Source organism: Scophthalmus maximus, chromosome 13, assembly GCF_022379125.1.
Source record: "Scophthalmus maximus strain ysfricsl-2021 chromosome 13, ASM2237912v1, whole genome shotgun sequence".
NCBI lineage: Eukaryota > Metazoa > Chordata > Actinopteri > Pleuronectiformes > Scophthalmidae > Scophthalmus > Scophthalmus maximus.
This window is the reverse complement of record NC_061527.1, coordinates 21802757-21825668: the sequence shown is the minus strand read 5'-3', so window position 1 is coordinate 21825668 and position 22912 is coordinate 21802757. Positions and strand designations below refer to the sequence as shown.

Sequence of the window (22912 nt, the reverse complement as noted above, 5' to 3'; positions counted from 1 at the left end):
GACTAAATCAAGTACAGACTTAAATCACTCGGTAGAATGTCCACAAACCCAATACCAGTGAACGGCGAATTTACGATGTTGTCGATAAACCATGATAAGATCTGAAAATTGATATCATCATTTGTAATTGTCACGGCGGATTCAGTCTCACTGTGGTGCCGCTTTCACAGTATAATCGCCGTTTGCTGGACTCTTTAATTTGGAAGAATCAAATGTGATAATCACAGTTTTCAATAACGCACATTCGCACTCTTCTGTCCAATATTGTTCTCCATTAAGTGTTATGGGACTGATGCAAGTTTGGAAGAAGGCTCTGCTGTAAGGTCGGCTGGGTCGCCACTTTGGTCCAGAGCGCAACGTCTGAACAACCAACATGACCCATTGTAATGAAATGTACCAGCGACACTCACGTGTTAGCCCAGGACGAATTGGAACAACTTTTGGTTGATCTACTTACTTTCACAAAATCCTATTAGTCCAACACGTATGACAAAATGAAACTGACAACTGATTTCAGTCGGCAGTTCTGAAGAAATTGGATTAAAGATGATACATTTTATGTATTATCATGAAACAAGATACAACAGCTGAACAACCAGTGCTGCATTGGTCCAATTAGGTGAATATTAATTTTATTAATAGTGCATGTTGTGTCGTTTTCTGTACACTCTGAAATGATAACCACCTCAGACAATGCCCACTGAGCATAGTTACACCACAGGGGGATTTCATGACCGGGCTTTATAACGGCTACTTTGGGATTTCAACTATTGATTTTTTGATTTTTTTTTATCATACTCTGGCTTTTCACTCAACATTTCTTTCAGACAGTGGGCTGTTTGTTTCGCGGCCTCCTCACTCTCCTTTCCCATAAATGACCAGCATGGACAAAAGCGCACCTGGAGAATAATTTGTTTGACCCGAGTTAAGTGTTATTCACGTTCGTCTGAGACAAAGAGTGATGATATCCTCAGCTTCGACTGTCCTGATCAAGTAGCAGAAGCCTTTTTTTCCTCTTTCTCTCTCTTCTCTATCCATGTGTGCTTCGGAAGAGAGACGGGCCAGATGGGGAAAGGCAGTAACCCTGGATAGGTCTAGTAAAGTTACTGTTGGCTGAGCTGTCCGGTCGTAGTGAAGCCTGTAGTGCCAGGTTGGGTGTGTGTGTTTCAGAAGTCAGTGGTTTCCTCAAATAGTCAAATTAGGCTGTATGAAGAGCGTCTAATCTTCTGGAGTGAGAGAACAAATGCGCCGCAGACTGGAGTCTGTACTCGTATTTCATTCAAACTTTGAACCCCTTGGGATTTTAAGGCCAAATATCTATTCGCAGGGTTGACTATTGACCTGAAGGTGTTGGTGTTTTGCCACGTACGCTCTACCTAAACAATGACCTCATCCCCGCGTGTTCTCTTCTGTTCCCCTTGGCCCTTGGTGCGATGGTGTAGGTATCGGGTTTGAGCATATTTCCATATGTTCCCCTCTGTCACATGCCAAAGGGCCCTTTTGCTCCCCGCTAACAACCCAGCGCTACATCTGCCTTGATGCAGAGCTCGGCAACAAGGCACCTTGTTCCCACATTGCTTCAAACCAAAAATAAGCAACTTCCAAAAAAAGGAGGCCTGTCTGGGCATTAAGTCGGGTGATGGGGTGGAAAATAAACAAAAGGGGCCAGCGATATCTCAACACGGCCATCTTTCTCTAATCAGTTTACCAGGGGCCAACATCAAACGCAGACCCTGGCTCCGAATCAGGGAGAGGCAGGGAGCGGAGGATTGTTTTATCAGCTGGAATTTTTTGCAGGATATCTTTTGACTGCGCGAGTGGCAAGCTGGAGGAGCTCACCAGGCACAAACAGCCGGCGAGAGCTCAGTGTCAGATATGAGTTGCACGGGACAAACTGCACACCGGGACTGAATTCCCTCCCAGGAGCTCTCCCGATGTGAATGTGTTTTATAATGTAGACAGAGGGTTGCGACTGTTGAAAGGGAATATAAACTTTAAAGATGCTGTAGGAAGTGTGCATACTTTAAGGCTGAATCTAGTTCTAGACATTTATGTGGAAACAGCATCTATGCTCCAGTCCTCTGGGTGGAGGGCTCCCTTGGCAGCCGCTGACTGAAATCGGAGAGAAACATGGATTGCCAGGAGACTGTATAGCCTACGTATGTGTATTTTATTTCTCCACTTTTGCAGGACGCTGACATGTTTTTTCAGTTGTTACTGATTTAAGTAAATGTTTCAGAGGACATATTGGAATGTTAAGTTTGTATTCCACCAAGTGGCAACCAAGTGAACTGCCGTTTTGAAAAGCCTCTAGTTTCGTATTTTGACTTGACCCCTGCGCGCCCACCTACGCCTGCAACCATGCACCGACTGGATGGACCAGCTGTCAATCAAGCTGTATCCACGCTATAGTGCTTTATCTATTTAAGTCTAAAGGACACCACTATTTACAAAATGAACATCATGCTGTATCGGAGAAGACTTGAGACCATAAACTCCTCAGGAAAAATGTTAGCTGACGTTATGAAATATAAATCAAGTGAGAAGAACGAATAAAAACTCAAAGTCAAAATAAACACTGTATATATACTGATTTCCTAACATAGATTTTTTTTCAGCTTGTTTTTTCAATCTAATCAGTTATATCTCGGCCTGTCCTCCTGACCTCTTGCCTCATTGCCGAGTTGTTTTCTTCGGCATGTCCTGCCAATCTGCCGTATCACTCAAAAGATTTCTATCCAGAGGGCCCCCGTCTCACCGTGATGTCTTTACAGCCTGTGTTCTTTTTGCGGCGCGGCCTTGAGCTCGAGTGCAGGCCGATTACCATCACAGTTCAGGTATAGCATCCCCATCGTGCGCAAAATATGTGGGTGGCACTGATAAGAGTGCTCAACAGGTTTTGGTTTGCCTCCCCCCCTGTCACTGAGCCCCTTTGCCCTGGCTCCCCTTCCCTCTGTACACTACCAGTGATCCAGAAAGAACCAAGATCCAGGCAGACAAGACACACGCACATAGACACACATCAGATAACACATGATTGGTCCCAGGCTGTGCGCCTTTCTCCCTTTGTGGCCATGACTTTGTAGTTCATGGTTCTTGGCTCCCTCTTTGTTTTCAGCTTTCGCAGTGTCACAGGTTTCAGTTTGCCCAGCGAGTTTTTGAACGCTAATTTGCTTTTCATTATTGTCCTGGATATCAGTCTGTCTAAACTCATACCAAGCCAGCTGGGTTATTATTCAGACACCGCTCGGTATGTTTACGCCATGGATTACATGTTGCTGTCTTTCCTGCTGAAGCTGAATTATTATTTCCTGGGAGGGAGATTACTCCTACTTCTTGTCTAATTAAAGGATGTTTTGGGTTTTCTCTGAATCGCCCGGGATCATCGGGCACTTAATTAGCTCTGTCAATAGAGGAAACTCCCTTTTTCCTGCAAGGACACTGAGCCGCGCTGATACTGAGCTCTGACTGCACGGGGCGACTTTTGGTTTACGGGTGCCGGGCATGATATTTGTCTATGAAAGCATCGCATAACAGTGTTGGTGAAACGCACTCGAATCGCAGGGTGTCACCCACTACAATTACAGGCATCCAAATCTAAAGCCGTCTATGCGGCTCTGTCGTACAGTAAAGGCTTGTGCGGGATTTATCTGTTGGGTGTTCATTCCAGGCTGCACGGTGGTGTAGTGGTTGGCACTTTCGCCTCACAGCAAGAAGGTTCTTGGTTCAAATCCCGGTTCAAACCAACCAGGGCCTTTCTGTGTGGAGTTTGCATGTTCTCCCCGTGTATGCGTTGGTTCTCTCCGGGTACTCCGGCTTCCTCCCACAGTCCAAAGACATGCAGAATGGAGGTTAGGTTCATTGAAGACTCTAAATTGACCGTAGTTGTGAATGTGAGAGTGAATGGTTGTCCGTCTCTGTATGTGGCCCTGCGATAGGCTGGCGACCTGTCCAGGGTGAACCCCGCCTCTCGCCCAATGTCAGCTGGGATTGGCTCCAGCCCCCCGCGACCCTTAAATGGATGAAGCGGTAGACGACGGATGGATGGACGCTATGTTTGTTGTTGGAGCTGATTTTAAAGCTTAACGCCGAAGCCGCGTTGTTTTCTTTAAAACATTTCCCATTGTTTACACACGCCACCACCACTAATGGCATGCTCTGTGTGACGCGCCGCGCTTCTCCCCCTACAGCTGTCGTCCCCTGTGTGGAGCTCGATTTCAGTAAGGCGATAGGTCTAGACAAGCCTCCATCGCTGGCTGCTGGCAAATGTGCTCCTTAGCCGTAATGCACACTGGTCCCCAAATCCCTGTGCCAGCCTCCCGATAATCAATCAGGCGTGGCCTCCGGTCCCCCCGGCAGACTCTCCCCCGCTTTCTCTCTCTCTCTCGATGCTTTGACGCCTGGTGCTTCTGCACATCCTCTCTCCACACCCTGGCTCTGTGACGGGGGTCTCTTGCTATGTGCACCAGCCTCACCCAGTCCCACCGAACGTCGCGAGGGGCAGCTCCATGGGCGGGAGATACACATCAGCTGCTGTTGACTCTGGATCATTGCTCACATTGTGCAACCCAGGCCTGATTTTGGAATTGCTATTATCACGGAAAAAAAGCACTATTGATGATTACCACAGTTTACCCTTTTTTCCCCTCGCTCCTCAGTGCCTCTTGGCACCTCCTCTCCCTCCTCCCCCTCTTCCTCTCTGTTTATGCGTGTGTTTGCAGGTGACTCACGTCTTCTGGAAATGTTTCTGTCTGGTTTTAAAATTCCTCATCTTTTACAACTCTCTCTCTCCCTCACTTCTTCATTCTTTTTTTTCTTTCTGCCTCCCCCTTCCATCTCTCGAAGCCAGGGCCTCAAAGCTAAGCCAGGTATGACTATATCTTGGTTGTTGTTATTCTCTGAGGACCGATGCGCTCGCTTTTTCCAGAGTTTGGACTAAAAGGGGGGGGGGGGGGGGGCAAAAATATAGAAAAAAAAGAAAAGAAACTCTGATGTGTTTGTTTGGATCACCATCCAGTTTGCCTCACAGATAAGCGCTCAGTCATTTCTTCCACTTCCATGTCTCTGAGGGGATCTTTAATGATTTTTACAGCACTTTCATGGAGCACGGCGCTAAACGCGGTCTTTTGTCTCGCTCTCCTCCGGGGCTTACATCTGCGCTGGTTTTGGTAATTAGGGCTTTGATGCAGCACGTTCGCTCTGTCTGCTGACAGCGCCTCTCGTTAAATGACTTCACGCAGCATCACGGTGACAAGTCTTTGAACGCAGAATATCTGTCAGAATATACCGAATACAAAAAACTCAAAAAATCACTCTTTGCCTGGGTGACGTACATCTCTGCAGCGGGAGACAACAGTCCCACATGCAGTTGGCTGGATGAAGTTCAGAGAATGTGTGGATCTTACCTAGGAAAGAGTTAATGAGTTCAAGAGAATATATATCATTGGAATTTTTCCTCTGTTGTTCTAATTGTTATCAAAGTTGTGATTATTATCTGTGAATTAAACACCTGACCTGTGCCTGTGGTCAGCACAACCACGGACAAGAGGGCTTACCCAGGGTTCAAAGGTCAAACAGCACAAAGTCGTCTCACCTGAATGGTCTGTTTGATCATCACATTAACTTCATCCACTGATGAAATTTGCCCAGTTAAAAAAACAGACAGATATCCACACACACCAAAAAAGAAGGGGGATGAAAGAGTACTAAATCAAAGTGTTTCAAATCCCAGTAATCAGTTTAAGAGGTGAGTCTGAGACCAAGTGTTCATAGTCAAGGAACATGAAACGAGAAATGTTGTTTGCCAAAAACCTGGCTCGCGTAATGGGTCCGTGCCCTTTAGTGCAGCTGAGATCCAGTTGGCAGTAACGATAGATTTGTTTTTGAGCATAATCACAATCTAATCTTGTTTTACCATGAAAGACGTCTGATAAGTCTGCAGTTGCTTGTTGTTTATGTTCTTCTAGGATACTTTTTTTTTTTACTGCAGGAAAAACAAAGGCAAATTAAGCTCATTAGAGCACTTAACAGCAGTTGTATACTCGACAATAGCTTATAATTTTCAAATGTAATCATGACATTCAAAAGTGGTCTTCCAATATTGACCTTATGATGACAACAAACTGTTGGTAAGTCATTATTTACAGAATAAACAATGCAGAAAAATGTTCCTAATTTGTTTAATTTTCTTAATTCAAGTTCTATATAATTGGTTATTTTTTCTTTTTCATTTTACTTATAGTTATTCATAATTAAGCTCTTAAATAATGAAGCCTCAATTACATTTCTTTGTCATAAAGGTTGTATAACAATGTCGTAGAAATCCTTGGCAGTTTTTTTTTCTCCAATATACAGTATATATATATATATATATATATCGGACGATATATCAGTATCACAAAATTGTAACTTCCTGATATCGGTATCGACATCAGCCTCCAAAAATCCACATTGATTGGCCTCCAGTCCATAAACAAATCAGTCAAAAAGAGAACAGGACTGTTTTTAAATATGATTTGCCATGACTAAAGAAGTAGAAATGCACTGGTATGGTAATAGGAACAGTTTCCATTTATGATAGAGCGCTCCATCTTGTTGATATACAGACCATAACATCCAAACAAATTATTGGTATGAACAATACAGCTCTTCATGCTTTAAATGCATTCAGACACTGTTAAATATTGAACTTGTCAACTAATTTTCTACAATCTCCATCATTGTAATTATAGATGGTCATTTCCATTATTATCCTCAGTGGAAGCACAAAGGCCGCTTTTATCACACAAAGCGAATCAAATATTTTTGCGAGCCGTGACTGATGAAGTTGCTGTCGGGCTCATTGTAGGTATAATGTGAGTCCTTGTGGGTCGAATTAGTGATTTACAGGCTTTTATTCACTGATCAACAGGATGATGCTGATATGATTAGTCTGGGAATACAGAGGCCTAGAGAGATAGTGTCAGCTCCTAACAGTTGTTGAGAGAGAAGAGCCCGTGATTGCCAGCTATAGAGGACTATTTAAAAAAGTTGAAAGAGGACAATGGTAAGACTGATCCCTGCCCGAGATGTGTCTGGGTTCAGTGAGTGATCGGGCCCTGAACCCACTGAGATGTTTTGGTCCAAACGATTCAGACAAGCTTAACACCGAAAACAAAACAGAACCAAAGAAACAAAACATCAAGTTTGTTTTCCCCGCATCACCAACAGACTGTGAAAAATCTATCTTAATGGCAGTCTGAGAATTAAAGGCATAGTTGCATGTTGTAGAGACCCGCCACTCCCCCCCCCCCCCCGTTAAACAAAGACTCCACTGTGTGAAAGTTCAGATCCCACTGCGACTTCATATCAGAGCGAGGCAAGTGCCTTTTAGGGAGAACACGGCGTGCCGTCTTTGTGAGTTTATCAGCAAAGCGAGTGCATAAACAAAAGCCAGATAAACTAGAAAAATGTACAACATGATGGTGCTGCAATTACACGGGGAGAGTAACTGCTTCATGTTTTTTTGAGAACATGAGCAAAAATCAATCAATCAATGCTTTGACGTTCGCGCAGTGCGTGGAATGGGACGTGGGATGTACTGTGACTGAACTTCACGGGAATTTTCTCTGTTTCTGTCTCTTCCCCAGTATACCAGTGTGTTGTTCCTTTATGTGACCCTTTTTTTTTCCCTTTTCTTTTTTGCCTCACCAGGTTGACTTGCATCTGAAGCCCATCCAGTCTCTGCTGCGCCACCAGAAGCCCCTGGTCTTCGTGCTTAACTCCCCCCAACCACTGATCTGGAAGATCAAGACAGAGAACCTGGCCCTGGGCATCAAACATACCTTTCATGTGAGTCCAGCATAACTAAAAGCCTTTAAATCCCACTTCCTAAAACTGCGTATTCATTTCCTCACAGGCTAAACCGTACTACCACTTCAGTAGCCCTCTTCTCCGGGTGAAATATTTGTAAGTTGTGTAAATTTGTAAAGGAGGCCTTTCCCCGCGCACATCAAAACAAGTTTCCCATGATAGAAGTTTTGACCTGGCCAGTCGTTAGTCTCGATCCTAGATGTTAAATCCGCTAACTCTTCTCAGAGGTGTATGTAACAGATGGACCTTAAATATTTTCTTTGATAATTAGGGAGGTAGATTAGATTAAATGGAACTCAAGTTGGATTCGTATGAAAACTCTGATTCATATCAAAGGATTCAGTAATTAAAAGTACATGTGATTGCAAGAGTTTTGTTATTTCCATCATTGCAAAATCAAACCAGCATCACTCCCTCATGTCAGGGTGTAGAACATGTTTATCTAAAACGGTGAAATGTGCTTTGTCAGCCTTTATTCACACTCCACAACCACAGAGCCATATTCCCACAGCGTCCCTCCCTCCCTCCCTCCCTCCCTCTAACAGGCCCTGTTGATAGCTTGGCAGCTGTTTAGATCATTCAGCGCGTATTCCTCTACCATGAACACCCTAACAACGGAGAATGTGTGGTAGCAAACACCAAACCCGTGAAGCTCTGCTGAAAAGGGGAGTTGATCTCTCCCATCACCCACTGATTGTTTGCTGAAACCCGAAACATAATTTGGATCACAGGAGCTTGTTTCGAACCAAATTTCAGCAAGACACTCATTCAATGAACAAGTCACTAAATTAAAGGGGCAGTAAGTGATTCTAAAGCAATACTTGTTTTGTAAAAATCATCGATTATTTCCTCGTGGCCCGTTAGCTGACGGTTCTGTGTGCGCACCGAAAAAGAATCTGGGTTTTCGTCTCAGCCCTGCCTCTGTTGATTGGAGGAAAAAAAATGGTGCGGACCGCACCACGCAACACTGCGAATACAGTTTGTAAACATCATTTGTCGACGCCTTAATAGACCTGCCCACGGGTGTCGCTTTAAACACACGGTTTTGGCCTAGCTGTTAGCGCATCGGTCTCCCATACCTGAGGTCTTAGCCCGGCCAGAGCAGTAAAAAATCACAACAACAACAAAGAGAGAAACAAGCTTTCTCCAAAATCGCTTACTGCACCTTTAAGGTGAGTCGGTGTAACTATTGCTGAACTGCGGCCACTATGGCCACGAGTGGTAATTACAGGACAACTTTACATATGGATTTGCCTTAATTTCTCAAGATTCTCTTGAGTTTCTTGTGTAATATGTTAAAATGTAGTGTAACAAGAGTAGGCTCATCAAGGTTAGTCGCAGCATCTATTTAAAGTTTGCTAATGTACTACCATCTTTACTATTGATATGGCCACTTGTCACACAAGACCATGCAAGACTGAAGCAGCCAAACCTCTGAGTGTATTAAAAGTTGATGAATGGTGACTTTTATTGTCCATGACCTCAGCTTTTCATTTGTTAGAGTAAAAAACTTGCTTTATTCTGTAACTCAAAAGTGACTGTCACTTTTTCCTGCTTTAAACTTGTCAGCGACATCAAAAGATAGCTCCGTGGAGGTTTGTTTTAGTACCAGGGCACATGAGGGGGAGGGAAGAGGAGACATTTTGGTGAGGGGGCACCTCGGTGGAGATGGAGCCAGGTCCCCTGGAGAGCAAGCCATATTTAGTAAAGGTACCAGGGGACCTTCACAGGGAACTAAAAAAGAAAGAAGAAAAAAGTAAAAATGGACTGCCTCGGTGCCCTTGTTCTAAGCCTGTGTATTACATGAGAAAATCATCGCAGAATGAGCCCCACAATCCTCAACTGCGGCTTAACTGCACTATATTGCAATGAAAACTCGTGTCCTTGCCTTTATATGCTCCAGAGGCTTTCCCGTGTCTTTGACCCCCGAGAAGTAATCATTTTCAGTTGTGCGTTAACACCACAGCACTCTGTTAGAAAACTCTATCAGGTACACCGATTGTTTCCACATGTGGCGGAGTGTTTTCGTGCTTACTGCTCACAACCTGAAAGCCAGTGTGGCACGGAGAAGAGGAATGCACATTCATCGCAAAATCCTTGCATTATGCACAGGCTCATCTACAGTATACACACACACACAGATTATATAAAGAGTTGTGTGTTCCCGCCCCTTTGGTATTTAGAACATAGTATTAATATGTCTCTTCTCGACCTTTTTGAACGTTTTTAGGCTCATCTGACATGTGACTTTTATAATGCAGACATGGTATTGATCACCGTACAATACAAAATGTTGTTAAATGGATAGTTGGAGGACAGGGGTAGTTATCTATCAAACAAATTAATCTTTCTTTTAAGTGAATGCTTAAACTTTAATGAACCAAACCCTAGCCTTGAATAAAGTCATTTTTGCGGCCAGTGCAAAGTTGACTAAGCAATATGTGAAGTGAACTGGAACACTTTTTATAATTTGTATGTGCCCGAGTGGGGATCGCAGCTCTCAGAGAAACACACAACACACGAGGCTCGGGTGCCAAAAAAACTCCCTTTAATTATCATTTCCTGTGTTCTCATGTCAAGAAAAGCTGCGATGCCGTTCACAGAGATGGATGTGCATCTGGCCTGCGTGTATTTTCCTAAGCTGTGATAATGTGTGGCCAGTGAGACGGGTGTTTTTTTTTTTTTTTGTGGATAGCAGAAGGTCGGCATCACACTAAATGTCTCCCCTTGTCAGTGGTGGCAGACAGAGAACAGCTGACAACCATCATTAAAAACCCACAGTCCAGCCAGAGCTGTTGCTCCGTGGCTAATGAGAGTAGAGGCTTTTTCACATTTTAATCTCAAAATTAAAAAAAGGTTGCTTCCTTTTGAAATATTAATACGATTCATAGACTGTTTTCGCGGAATGTGCATTAGTTCACAGTTGCTGCTGGACATAAAAAAACATCTCTTCTGAGACAAAACTGATGTATTACCGTGTTCATCCTTCACTTTCTCAAGTGGGGCGAGGACAGATAAAGGGATTCTTGACAGTGAAAAAGGGAGGCCCCTGCAGTCACTGTGTTGACTCCATGGGCCCCTGCTGAATTAGGTGTTAAGTATTTTTCTGATTGAGCGACAGCACTGAGCCCTTTGGGCAGAGAAAGCTTTTGGTATCTTATCCAGCGGCCTGTCTTTCACATAGCCACAGAGCCCAGAGGGGTCCCAGATGTCCCTCCTCTTCTAAGGTTCTCTCCGCAGTGACATGACACTTAACATGCCGCAGATCTCACACAACACCCGGCATCCTCGCCACCGCCTGCCTTTTATTTGTCAACTGTTGAGATTCCCTCCTATCACAACACTCGAATGAGCTGTTAAGTATTAAAGCCCCACCGATATGGATGTTTGGGGGCCGATTTCAATATTAAGGAGCATGAGATACCCAATACCAATACATCGGCTGATTTATTAATCTGTCAATGATTTCTAAGATGTCTTTATCAAACCTTTATCACAAAGAAATCTTATTGAGGCTTGATATTTTAGTTTAACCATAAACTTTATCATAAATAAATATAAATGAAAAGAAAACATATAAAACAAATATATAGAACTTGAATCAAGAAAATAAACATAATTTAGTTTGTAACTAATTTAGTAACTAAACATAAATGCAAAAACAAAATCCTGCGTGGTTTATTCTGTACAATAAATGATTTCATATCAGTGTACATAAGCGCTGATACCGATATGTCTGTGAAAAGGTCCTATCAGCCGACACGATATGTTAGTGATATAATCAATATAATCGGCCAAACGTTGTATCGGTCGGTAGGGTTGGGCGATCTGGCCAAAAGATCGTGTGGCCCTCTTTTGAGATAGAATCACAATCCACGACCTGAATCAGAATTTTTCGCACCATCTACGCTCCCCCCCAAAAAATACAAGTGACAGTAAAAAAAATAACAGATCCGGTCTTTGACTTGGACCAGCAGAAGTAGAGTGTACTTTCACTTTCACTAAACGTTTTCGACAGGTGTTACACTGGTGTTACCGCCTTTTCCTGGAAATCATTTGTTGTGGCAACGAGCGTTGTCTCCATCGACTTTGGTGAAGTACAACCAGACTTTGGATTGGTTTTTGTATACCCTGTGACCCCATAAAGTCATGTAGACAGTTAATGATGTGCCCCATCATTACTTCAGGCTGTAAGCTAGTTAGCTTGACGTGCCTCTGTAAAAGTCAGTAAACGTGCAGTTTACTACGTTCCTTACACAACCTTTTATTCTTTATTTTTCTGGCTTTTAAAAAGGCTAAAAAAGAAAAAGAAGAAAACCACCCCTTCAAACTCTTAAAGTGCTGAGTTTCTTTGTTTCTCCAGCCGTGTGTGCGCACCGCTCCAGCATGTGGTGAAACCTGACGCTTGGCAGGCCCGCCGTACGTAGTTATGGTTGCTATGTTATGATTGGATAATCACTTTGGGGAGGGTTTTTTTTTTCGCCAAGCAGTCAATTAAATTAAAAACTTGCATCAGCCACAGGAGTATACATGTACCGTGACTACAGATGCAAAGAAGTCTTTGCGTATTTGAGGCCTGGCCAACTCACGCACTTTGTGAGCCGCACCTCTCAGGTGCACGTGAGAAGTTGCTGTGGTGAGAGGGCAGAGCGACGCAAGCCGAGGGGGACCGGTTGTGGGCTGAACCCTTCAGGACAGAAAAGCCCGTCGCCACGCCAGACCTCCCTGACTCTGTCCCTCCACAGGAGAGGCTTTTTCCTGGGGCTGATTGGACTCTGAATCAGGGCTGCCAGTCCTCGTTTCCTGGTCCCAGCACTCTTCAGCTCGGCGGACACAGATGGGCTGCCTGGAAGCGCTTCAGAGACGCTGAGCACACTGTTGCTGTTGGCCACTCGACCCTGTCGGGCTTTTAAAACGCCAGAATCCAGACTTTTGTTGTAAAACATGTTCTGCGCGGCACTCCCTGTCAATCGGCAGCAGGCCGCAATCGTCATGGGTCTAAAATGACGTGAAATATGAACATTGACACTGGGCCAAATTTTATTTTACCAAGGGACGCGGGGATTGAAAGCGAGACACATGTGCAGAGCGCGCTGTGTTGACTTTGTGGCTGAATGTATATGTGTCTTTTGGGGGATTTGTGGGAGGCAGGGTTGTGTTTGCATCTCTGCCCGAAAGGCTTGATCGGCAGCAAAACCTTTTATGACTCTTGATGGAACAACACTGTCAAGTTTTGCTGTTGGCTTGAGTCGCCTATTGTTTGTTTGCCAAGTGTTGCCTTTTCACTCCTGAATTTCGAGGGTTCGTAGTATGAGGCCTCCTCTCCTCAGTGTAACTGCTAATGGAAACCACGGGTAGCCACCATTGGTTTTTATTTCGGAGACAGGAACGGCAGAGTGGCGCGGAGACATATGGTATTGTTTTGTCCACAACAGAGCCTGCCAGTTCATAGGAACACGTCCACGACTGCGTGACAAGCTCCCTGTACTGTATCTCACCGAGAGCGAGAGCGAGTCAGCCACTAAAGTGTTTATCACATCAATATCACCAGAGAGTGATTGCGTGCTCATATTATCTATCAACACTTTCGTCACTTTTCCTCCCCCCCTTCTCTGTTTGTAACACCTCTTCATTTCCAAACAGCTATTTGTGCTTTTCCAGGCTCAGGGTGTTGCTCGGTGAGAACGCAGTGCAGGATTGGAGGATCTCAAACATGCGGCACGCCCTCTCTTTTTGACTTCATATACAGCCATGACATGCTGATGGAATATACTCAGGACTACTGTAGCACATTATCACAGATGATGAAGAAAGGTGTTATCTTACAATGTCAAAGAGCCTCAGATATGTGTGATAGTGAACCAACACACATTTCTTATTATCGAAGTCAACAATTTGCCATTTAGGTTGCTGAATGAACACGCCTGCCTGCTGATACCATTACAAACACGGGCGCATGAGTTTCTACCATTACCCGCATCGAAAGCATTCTCAGTCCCCATGGTAAGAGGCAAACTTCTCCTCCGCATTCCTCGTTTGATCTCAGCTGCCAAGTCTGAGGAATTCCTCTTAAGTCAAGGTAACGTCCATTTTTGTTCATGTATCTCAACATCAGAGCACATTACAAGGCCCGTCAAGGCCGAGTTTGTTGGAAATAACGGACAACAGATTGCTTAATGAGGGATGAGCCATATTTTCGTATAGTTGGGGATAAGCTTCGGCTGGCAGGAGGCGAGAGACGGACATGAGAGCCTTGATTGGTCATGAGGCCAGCGTGAAAGCGATAAAGGGATCTTTTAGATGTGCTGCCAGGAATTGCTGAAATGAGAATAAACAAAAAAGTCGTCAAAGCATGCTATGCTCCAGTTCAAATTCAAATCCCATCAGATTGTCATGGTGGCAGTAGTTTTCTGTGAGTGAGCGCATTAGCAACAAAAGTAACAGTACTGAGTGACGGTTGATATAAATACTGTGCAGTATAGTATATTTATATATTCTATTGAAGCCCATGACAGAAATTGCTCTTTGCTTTTTTGAATTTTGAGTCCGTTTTGGTCTATGGAACTGGGCATGCAGAGCGAGGGAGGGAGGGAGAGAGAGTTTGTTAAAGCCCAGAGTGGGTCTCTCGCTTCCCTCTTTCAAATTCCTGAGGTTTCCAGCGCTCTGGAAGGCCTGGAGCTAATTTGACTTTCAGGCTTTCCCCTCTAATTCCTTGCGACTAATTACAGTCATATTCCCGCAATTAAACTGATAAACTCTGCTGAGCTTGGCGAGGGTTAGCGCAGAGAACCCCAGCCCCTCCCTAATCGCCTGAAGCCACCACTTCTCTCTCCTCTCCTCGCTGTCTTCCTCCGTCTTCCTCCTTATCATAGTAAACACACTAAAAATAAAAAAAAATCGACGTGAGTTCTTCGATAGAGTCTGCCTCCGCGGCCTCAGTATTTACTGCCCCTGGTGACAACGCCAGGAACATTGGGAGGAGCGTTCCAGGGGTCAGACAGATGTTGCGCATGAGGGGATTTGAATAGTTTATGTCTGAAAATACCTCAACACCCCCAAAGGGATGTTTTTCTATTATCACTTAAGCGCATTTGTAATTTAGGGACAGCTACGTAACATCATCACAGAGAAGTGATCTTACTTATTCTCTGGGATTAAGCTGGATTTTAAATTGGGCCTGCCCGTTATGTCTCAGCCCATGCGCACAGAAGAGGATACCTCGGGAGAACGAAAACAAGCATGGAAATAAAATGAGGTGGGCTGTCTAGACTGTGCGCTTGGACTCATTTGGTTGTTAGGTAGGTTTTCAGCACATGTGAATGTTTATCTCTCTTCAATGAAGCATATGGCCTGAGCTCCGTCGAGTGCCAAAGGAGTGGTCCCTCCTAACTGCGACTCGGACAGATTCCCTCCCTGTCAAACTCCAATCAGCACTTCTTTGGCCTCCGCATTGTCATGTTTTCTTTTTTACCGGTTACTATTAACAGCTGGATTCAGTTCATGAACTACCGATACCACTGTGATCTGCGGATGGAGCCCTGCTGGTTACGCCCGGGTCATAACTCGTAACCAAGAGTGACCGAGCTTTTGCAATCAGAGCCTGTGTGGAATTTGTTGCATATTAAACAGTATAAGTCTCAAGTAGGGACCGACTAATTGTTTGGCCGTTAAAAATCTGTTGATATGAGCCGTCACACACAAATATCAGTGTGAGCGTTTATATGCTTGCCGATATGCTGTGATATAATTTATTATTATTTTATTATACAGAATAAACAATGCACAAAATGTGTTCAGTTATCTTTAGATTTTACATAACAATCTTTATTTTCCTCATTGAAGTTTAATATATTTGGTGTGTTTTCTCTTTATTTACAGTATTTATAATAAAGTCTATGGTGAAACTGTAAACATATCAAGCCTCAATTACTTAAGTAAGAGTTTGACGAAAGGCATCTAAGGAATCATTGCCAATTTTTGTAATGTAAATATATTGGTACCTCAAAAAAACCACACCTTTTTACAAATGGTTCACATTTGTTCTTATTTACACTGTCTAATCCTATTTATATGTTCTATTTTTCTCTGCTCACGTTCCATTATGTTGTTCTCGGTTTATCTGTCTGTCAGCCTGTTATTTGTTCTTTGTAAAGCACTTTGTAACCTTTTAACGAAAAGTGCTATATAAATAAAGTTTTTTTTTAATTATTATCAGTAGTACTTACTTATGCAGTAAGTTAATGTCCTCTGGCAAATATCTGAATGTATTCCTCATGTGTTTATAAAAGTGGCTTAACCTCTGGGAGGACTGGCATGTGGCTTCGACATTCGTGTGCGAGTGACCACCTACCGTTTGCCCGTCTTTGTCAAGTATTTGTGTCTTCTCCGTCAGCCCTCGTGGCCTTTTTTTTAAGCAGACGCACACATTTGGGGTGACGCACTACAAGGCAGCGCACTGGATAAACACTGGAAACCAGAGAGCTTATTGTGTAGGGGAAACGTGTGTAAAAATACGCAGGGCATATTTGCAGAGGCCTGTGTCTGCCTACAGTGTTCTTCACTGTACAGTCTCAAATTGAATGTGTAAAACAAGAAAGAGTGTGGTTGAGGTGACTGTTATGTGCATATCATTCTAAAAAAAAAAAAAAAAAAGTCACTCTTGGTGGAAATGTTGTAAAGTTGCATTGAAAATATTTGCTCATTATTTTCAGTGAAGGCTGACTATGACTATAATCCTCTAATGTTTTTACCGCAGTAGATAACTGAAATGGATGCCGGCCATTATTACGCTGGATTCCCATAAGAAAACATGCAGTTATCTCTCCTGTATTTTGACTTTTACAATCACACTGCATAGAGCTGAGATACGAGCTCATCACCGCCGCTCCTTTGTCCTCTGACTCCTCTGCCTTTTCCTCCCCCTCAAGGTATCGGAGGGCTCAGAGGTCCGCTTTCAGCCGGGAAACTTCTCCGTCTCCTGCCAGATCCAGAAGGAGACGCTTCCCCACGGCAACGAGCACCTCCTCAGCTGGGCCCAGAAGAAGTACAGGGCAGTCACCTCTTTCTCTGAGCTCCGGATGACTCAAGACATCTACATCAAAGTCGGAGAAGGTGTGTGCTAGATTCCCCAAATTCCCAAACATAGCACTAGGCCCCCGAGGCACACCTCCCCATTCCCCTTCAGTTCCCACAACTTCACTTAGCTTTTCTGTTTCAAGCTCTGGCTCCAGGTTTACATGCACTATACTCTGGTAAAAGAATGTCTTTCTCACAACAGACATTTACCCTTTCAAACTATTAAACAGGATGTCTGTGGCGTTTTCTGAGTTGTGGCTGCTTGTAGCCATAGGAAAGTGATTACACATTATAACGTACAAACAACGTACGCCTTGTTTATTAGAGCTGAAACAATTCGTGGATTAATTGATAGAATACGCTTTTGTGGCTTTTTTCTAATCATCTAGAGTGACAGAAAAAACTATTGGTTTCGGACTGTTAGCCAGACAAAGCAAGCAATTTGAAAGCGAATGTGTAATTGTGCAAAAACAAGCATTTTTCAATCATTCTCTGATATTATATGGGCAAAACAATTAGTGTACCAAATGATTTGCAGATGATTCGATAATGAAAGTAACTGTTGCAGTTCCAGGTAACTCTATCTGCTCTATATGCAGAGAAATTCTTGTGAATTCAAAAGACCCTACTGAATATGTTGGAAACGTCATTGTCAAAACCACAGGTTCCTGTAGGGGCGTTATGTTTAGATGCTGCGGCATCTTCCTCTTGCTGCATACATATTTGCAGACTGATGAAGTATTCTATTAATAATTTTTAGGATCATTTGAGGTATCACAGCGATGTTAACATGATCAATGATTCATTAATCAACTAACTGTGGTGGAGTGAAAAGTAAACAGTGATAGGATAAAACTACAGATAGTAACAGTCAGATTACATGCTGCGTCTTGTCCTGTGAACCTGTTTCACGAGTGTGTGTGAAGGCAATTTCAACCCAGCCTGGTGGAATTGGCCGACTCCACCACTAATAGAGCAAGCGAAAGTAAGTGTTTGATAACATGAAAATCATAAAGTGAACCTTTGGAAAGAGGAAATTTCGTCACCAACGATGTTTAAACAGTCGATTAAAAATCTGAGCAAAATACATTAGTCTCTCCTGCACAGTGGTGTTACTCCCCTAGTGTCCTCCAATATGAGAAGGCATTGCTTTTATGATCTGTAATAATGAAATAAGAACAACAGCAAATTGTAATGTAATGTCTTCTTGTGGAGGAAATACATAAATAGAATAGAAACACTTCTTGAGCAGATTTTCTTGGAGGTAAGAAGGGGATAAATCACGCCTTTCCAGTTTTTCTTTTCCTATAAACGAGATAAAGAGGAATAAGGAGTCTGAAGGGAAGAAGCACAGGGGGGATTTTCAGGGGAGGCAATGATTGATCTTCACACAAGTTTGAGCGGCGGACTTTTCGATTTCTTTATTCTGCGCTGGCCGGTCCGCACAGTGAACCGACGGCATGTCCTACTTCATGGCACGCCAGCTCTCAGGCAGTACATGTTTTTAATGAGCATCTTTCACTCCATGGAAATACAGCATGGCTCACGTCTGATGAGACACGATGGCTCCACTCCCCCCGCTGATAAGTTCTCTCTCTGTGTTGTCGGTTGCTGTGGAGAGCAGAGCGGTTTGCTTAGCCTTCAAGCATTTGGCTTGTGTCATTAGGGGGCTGTGGTTTTGGCAAAAGCCCAGGGTGCCATGATGTTTACTTCAGGCAAAGAGCAGTAGATTTCCACTCCTTCACATCTTCTCTAGCGTTTCATGAAGATGGACACACTCTCACTATTTACTTCCTACCCAGCGCCGTACTCCAGGTCTCTGCTGTTCCGGAGAGGAAGGTGCCAACCTTCAGTTTACACTTTGTCCAAGGCCCTGCTTGCCAAATAAGGAAGCATCTGTCTTGTTTTTCGACGAGTGCTCAGAAGGAGCTTAACTTTTCTTTTTTTCTGAAGGTACTTTCGAAACAGCTGTGAAAGTGGAGGAAATAACACTCGATGATTTGATTAAATGTTGTCCTGTTATTGTGGTGGCACTCCGGTTACATATCTGGATTGGTTTTGCCATGTGAAATGAAAAGATGATGATGATGATGATGATGATGATGATGATAGGAAGACGGGTCATGCCAACCCAGAGCACCTCGTCCAAGAAAGGAAGAGAAGGCCTGTCTTTGTGAGCGGTGCATTTTGAAAGAGAGACAATGGGAATAACAGCTGCAGGGTTGCAGTTCTTCAGCTGGTTCGGTCAGGTCGGAAAAAAAACAACATCCACCCACCCTAAGTCTCCCAGAAGCAGGGGGGTGCTGACCTCAGACTCTGACCCCTCTGCATGGGCAGGGCAATGAAAAGCCATATTTCTCTTCTTGGGACACCAAAATAGCCTCACAAGGACCCCGAACAGTAGCATAAACTTCTCTCTCTGCCTTTCAGACCCAGTGTTTTCTGACACCTGCAAGATTGATACCAAGTTCCTGTCTCTGAACTACCTGGGCGGCTACGTGGAGCCGCAGACATCCAAGGGCTGCGTCCTGTCCGGTCTCGACAAAGACCAGGAGGTCCACATCATCGAGCTCCAAGCCCCCAACTCCAGCAGGTGAGACGCAAAAAAACAGCCGAAATCAAAAATACATGGCAATATAGTTAATTTTTAAGGTTTGCTGAGTTTGTTTTGGATGGAGGGGGGTGGGGGTAATATAAATATTCTTGGTCTCAGAGTCCAGGATTCCTGGTAATCTCCTCACTCCCCAGTGGAGTGATTATTTATGAACACCCCGAGAGACCAGAAAATCGTAGGGGAATGTGTTTGGTTGCTCAATCTCACTCCGGTGGTGTCTGGTCTGTCTTGCTTTTTTCTGGGAATTCATCCAGGTTGTTAATTAGTTGGCCAGACACGACAGAAGGCGCGATAACACCAACAAACCCAACCATCCAAAGATTCCTTTTCTGCCTCTCTCCTTTTCTGCAGTGCTTTCCAGGTGGATGTCATAGTGGATCTGCGGCCCCTGGAGGACGACGCCCCCCTGCACCGCGACGTCGTGCTGCTGCTCAAGTGCGCCAAGTCCGTCAACTGGGTCATCAAAGCCCACCGCGTGATCGGAAGGCTGGTTATAGTGGTAAGCGAGCAAGCATCACAACACAAAAAAAAAGCTCAGAGATTTGATCCAGTCTTATCTCGCGCCAGCTTACAAGTCATGTCACAGACAGAAATGTCATCACTCTGCCCCGCTGACCCAGAGAGTTTTCTCACACCGGGATGTGTGTTGAATTGACGCCTGGTCCCAGCTGCACGAGCGGCTGCAAAGGATAACAGGTTTGGAGGAACTGTGAAAATGTCATCGCGGCAGCTCCAGGGACTGTCAGCGCGTTCAGAGAGCCAGGGGGCGGGAGTGGTGGGGCCTTCACATATTATTTAGGGACAAATATACTCCAGTACTTCAGCTGCACATTAAGTCTTCCCATCAGTCGTGATGTGAATTATGAGCGGCGCTTGCCTCAGGCATCTTGTTAAGGTGCGAGCTGTTAGGACCTCCTCGCCACACACACAAAAGTTAACCCTGGTTAATTACCACTATATATCAGCGTGCCCTTCACTAAGAGAAATGCTTTCATACATATCAACATTGTGCACGAGTATATACAGTTTTGATAGTAAATCTTCATTAGTGTTACCCAAGTCCCTCGGGACCCTTGGAAACTATAAGAATATGACACCGATGCACATTTGGGAACAACAGTTGAACCATAGATCATGTTGATGGGCAATTGGCAGTTGTCCAAACGCTGAACTTGTTCCAGGGATGTAATTTTAAACCCCCTCTCTGGAACCGAAAAAAATCTGTGCAGTGAAACGGAAAGAAGACAATATTCTACGTTTCCCCAAAAACCTCTCACTTGTGCTGAGTCCGGTGACTTTGGGTATTTACTCTACGGCCGACCCTGTGCTCTTGTGTGAACCCCTTTCGCTCTGTTGGACCTGTGCTGGTCTCAGCTGAGGTGTGCGGGAGGTTCTGTGTTTCCTCAGTGTGTAACGCTGATACTCCAGCGGGGCAGCTGAAGCCATGACGCTGCGTTTTTTTGCCAACTGTGTTTGTACAGCTGCCTGGTCACTGCTGTACAGTAAGTCCGTCTGGTTGTGTGAGTGTAATGTGATGTAAAGCTCAAAGCCTGTCAAACTTATGGAACAGCACGAATGGATGGCAAAGCTTCTGACGGAGGCGCACAACAGAAACTGAATATGTTTTCTTATAACCACTTCACACGTGGACCTTGAATAACAATAGAGAAGTTTAGATGAGGAACTTAGATAATTTTCCTACGTCACTTATATATTTATTATGTCAAACGCAGCGCAACAGATTCAATGATAACCACACTTCCTTTTTTGCGTCTTGTGTTCCCACCAAACCTGGAACCCGCTACAGACACAAGTGCTGGCAAGTGTTGCTCTGCGTCATCATCCGTGTTAAATGTTAAACATGCTCAGTCTAAACACAACGCCATTTGGTCGCTCCAAAGTGGCGTACGCGATGACTTTTACTTGACAACAGGATGCTGCGCTTTTGCGAGAGCGTCAGCCCTGTGCGTGATACGACAGCCTCGTAAAAAAGTGCGGGCCCCCGCTTCTGCCCGAAAACTGGGTTTTCCTCAGCTTTGCACGAGAGATTTAAAACAGTGGGAAATGCTCTGTGAGGAAGAATTGTCCCTCCCTGCACGAGTGCAGCAGGGCAGGACACACATTTTAGGAGCAAACTAAACATTGTGGGTTTCTCGGCATTGATCGAGTCGTGACACGCCTATGACCTCACACTCATACTCGTGAGTCACAGTTAACGCAGGGTGCAGGGCTGGACTTGAAGTCGAATATATGTGAACAGCTAATCTTGTCTTTTGTGTCTAAAGGTCTTAAAGGAGTGCACTTGAAGCAACACTTCATTAACAGAGAACCATACCTCTGCTTCTCTGCCCACAGGCCTCTGATACCGTGAGTGTCAGCTCCAACTCGGAGAGACTGATGCACGTGTCAAAGTCCCCCAAGCAGAACTTGCCGTCAGGGTCACAAGCCTTGATCAAGTGGGCAGAGGAGCATGGTTACAGCCCCGTCACGTCTTACACCAGCACCCCTGTGGCTAACCACTTCAATATCCGACTAAGAGAGCCAGGTAAATGGAAGAAACAGTTCAGTTATACTTGAGCGGAAATAGTAATGTTGTGTTCTGTATGAACGATTATTAAAATACAAGTACATGTTTTGCTATTTGTGACTATTGCTGCACATTTCAGTGTCGTTACAGAGCAACTAGCGTGAAATTGCGAAAGGGTTTTATAATCGTCGCCCTGTGTAATTTTCCCTGCCTGTAAAATTAGCCTCACCAGGCTATAAACTTGTGTGTCTTCCAGATGTGGTGGATCCTCTGGAGAGCATGTTGCCCCCAGAGTTTTCCATCCTGCGCGACTCCGGTCCTCACCCAGGGGCTGGAACCGCTTCGCGCCGCACGGGTCTGCCCTTCCCCTTCCCGCCGCCCGCCTCTGACGGCCTGCCCTACCTGCGGCTGCCCTCCGCCCTCGACGACCAGCCCTGGGAGAATGGGGAGTACGAGGAGCAGCAGGGCGGCAGCGTTCTGAGCGTTGGCCTCAGCGTGCAGTGCGAGGACACAAGGATGGTGGTCAGCATCGACAAAGAGAGCCTGCAAGTGAGTGTCACAGATCCTGCTTATCAACATATACGGCCACAACTAATAATTATTTTTGATGACGCTAAATAGTTTTGTTCAATTGAATTCTGTAATAAAAACAATGTGCGCGCTACATTATTTTACAGACGTTCAAAGAAGCAAAAACACAAAAGACAGATTCAATTCAGATCAGGAGATGGACACAATAATAAATTACAGCGTTGCATCAAATTAATTATGTCATTTTTATTGTTCCTCAGAATTATTTACCACTTAAACCCAAGCAATTACCACATAACAAATGTTTTTGATGA

The 22912-nt window shown here is 44.4% G+C and overlaps 1 protein-coding gene across 1 annotated transcript in view; it reads left to right on the top strand.

Moving 5' to 3' along the window:
• The window catches only part of tgfbr3 (transforming growth factor, beta receptor III), a 69830-nt gene that overhangs the window by 28955 nt on the left and 17963 nt on the right, over positions 1-22912 (top strand). The window contains exons 4-9 of the mRNA XM_035647256.2: positions 7693-7830; positions 16779-16962; positions 19357-19519; positions 19892-20039; positions 21896-22085; positions 22324-22616. Of these exons, the coding sequence (XP_035503149.2) occupies positions 7693-7830; positions 16779-16962; positions 19357-19519; positions 19892-20039; positions 21896-22085; positions 22324-22616 (1116 nt within the window). The remainder of the gene's footprint in view (positions 1-7692; positions 7831-16778; positions 16963-19356; positions 19520-19891; positions 20040-21895; positions 22086-22323; positions 22617-22912) is intronic.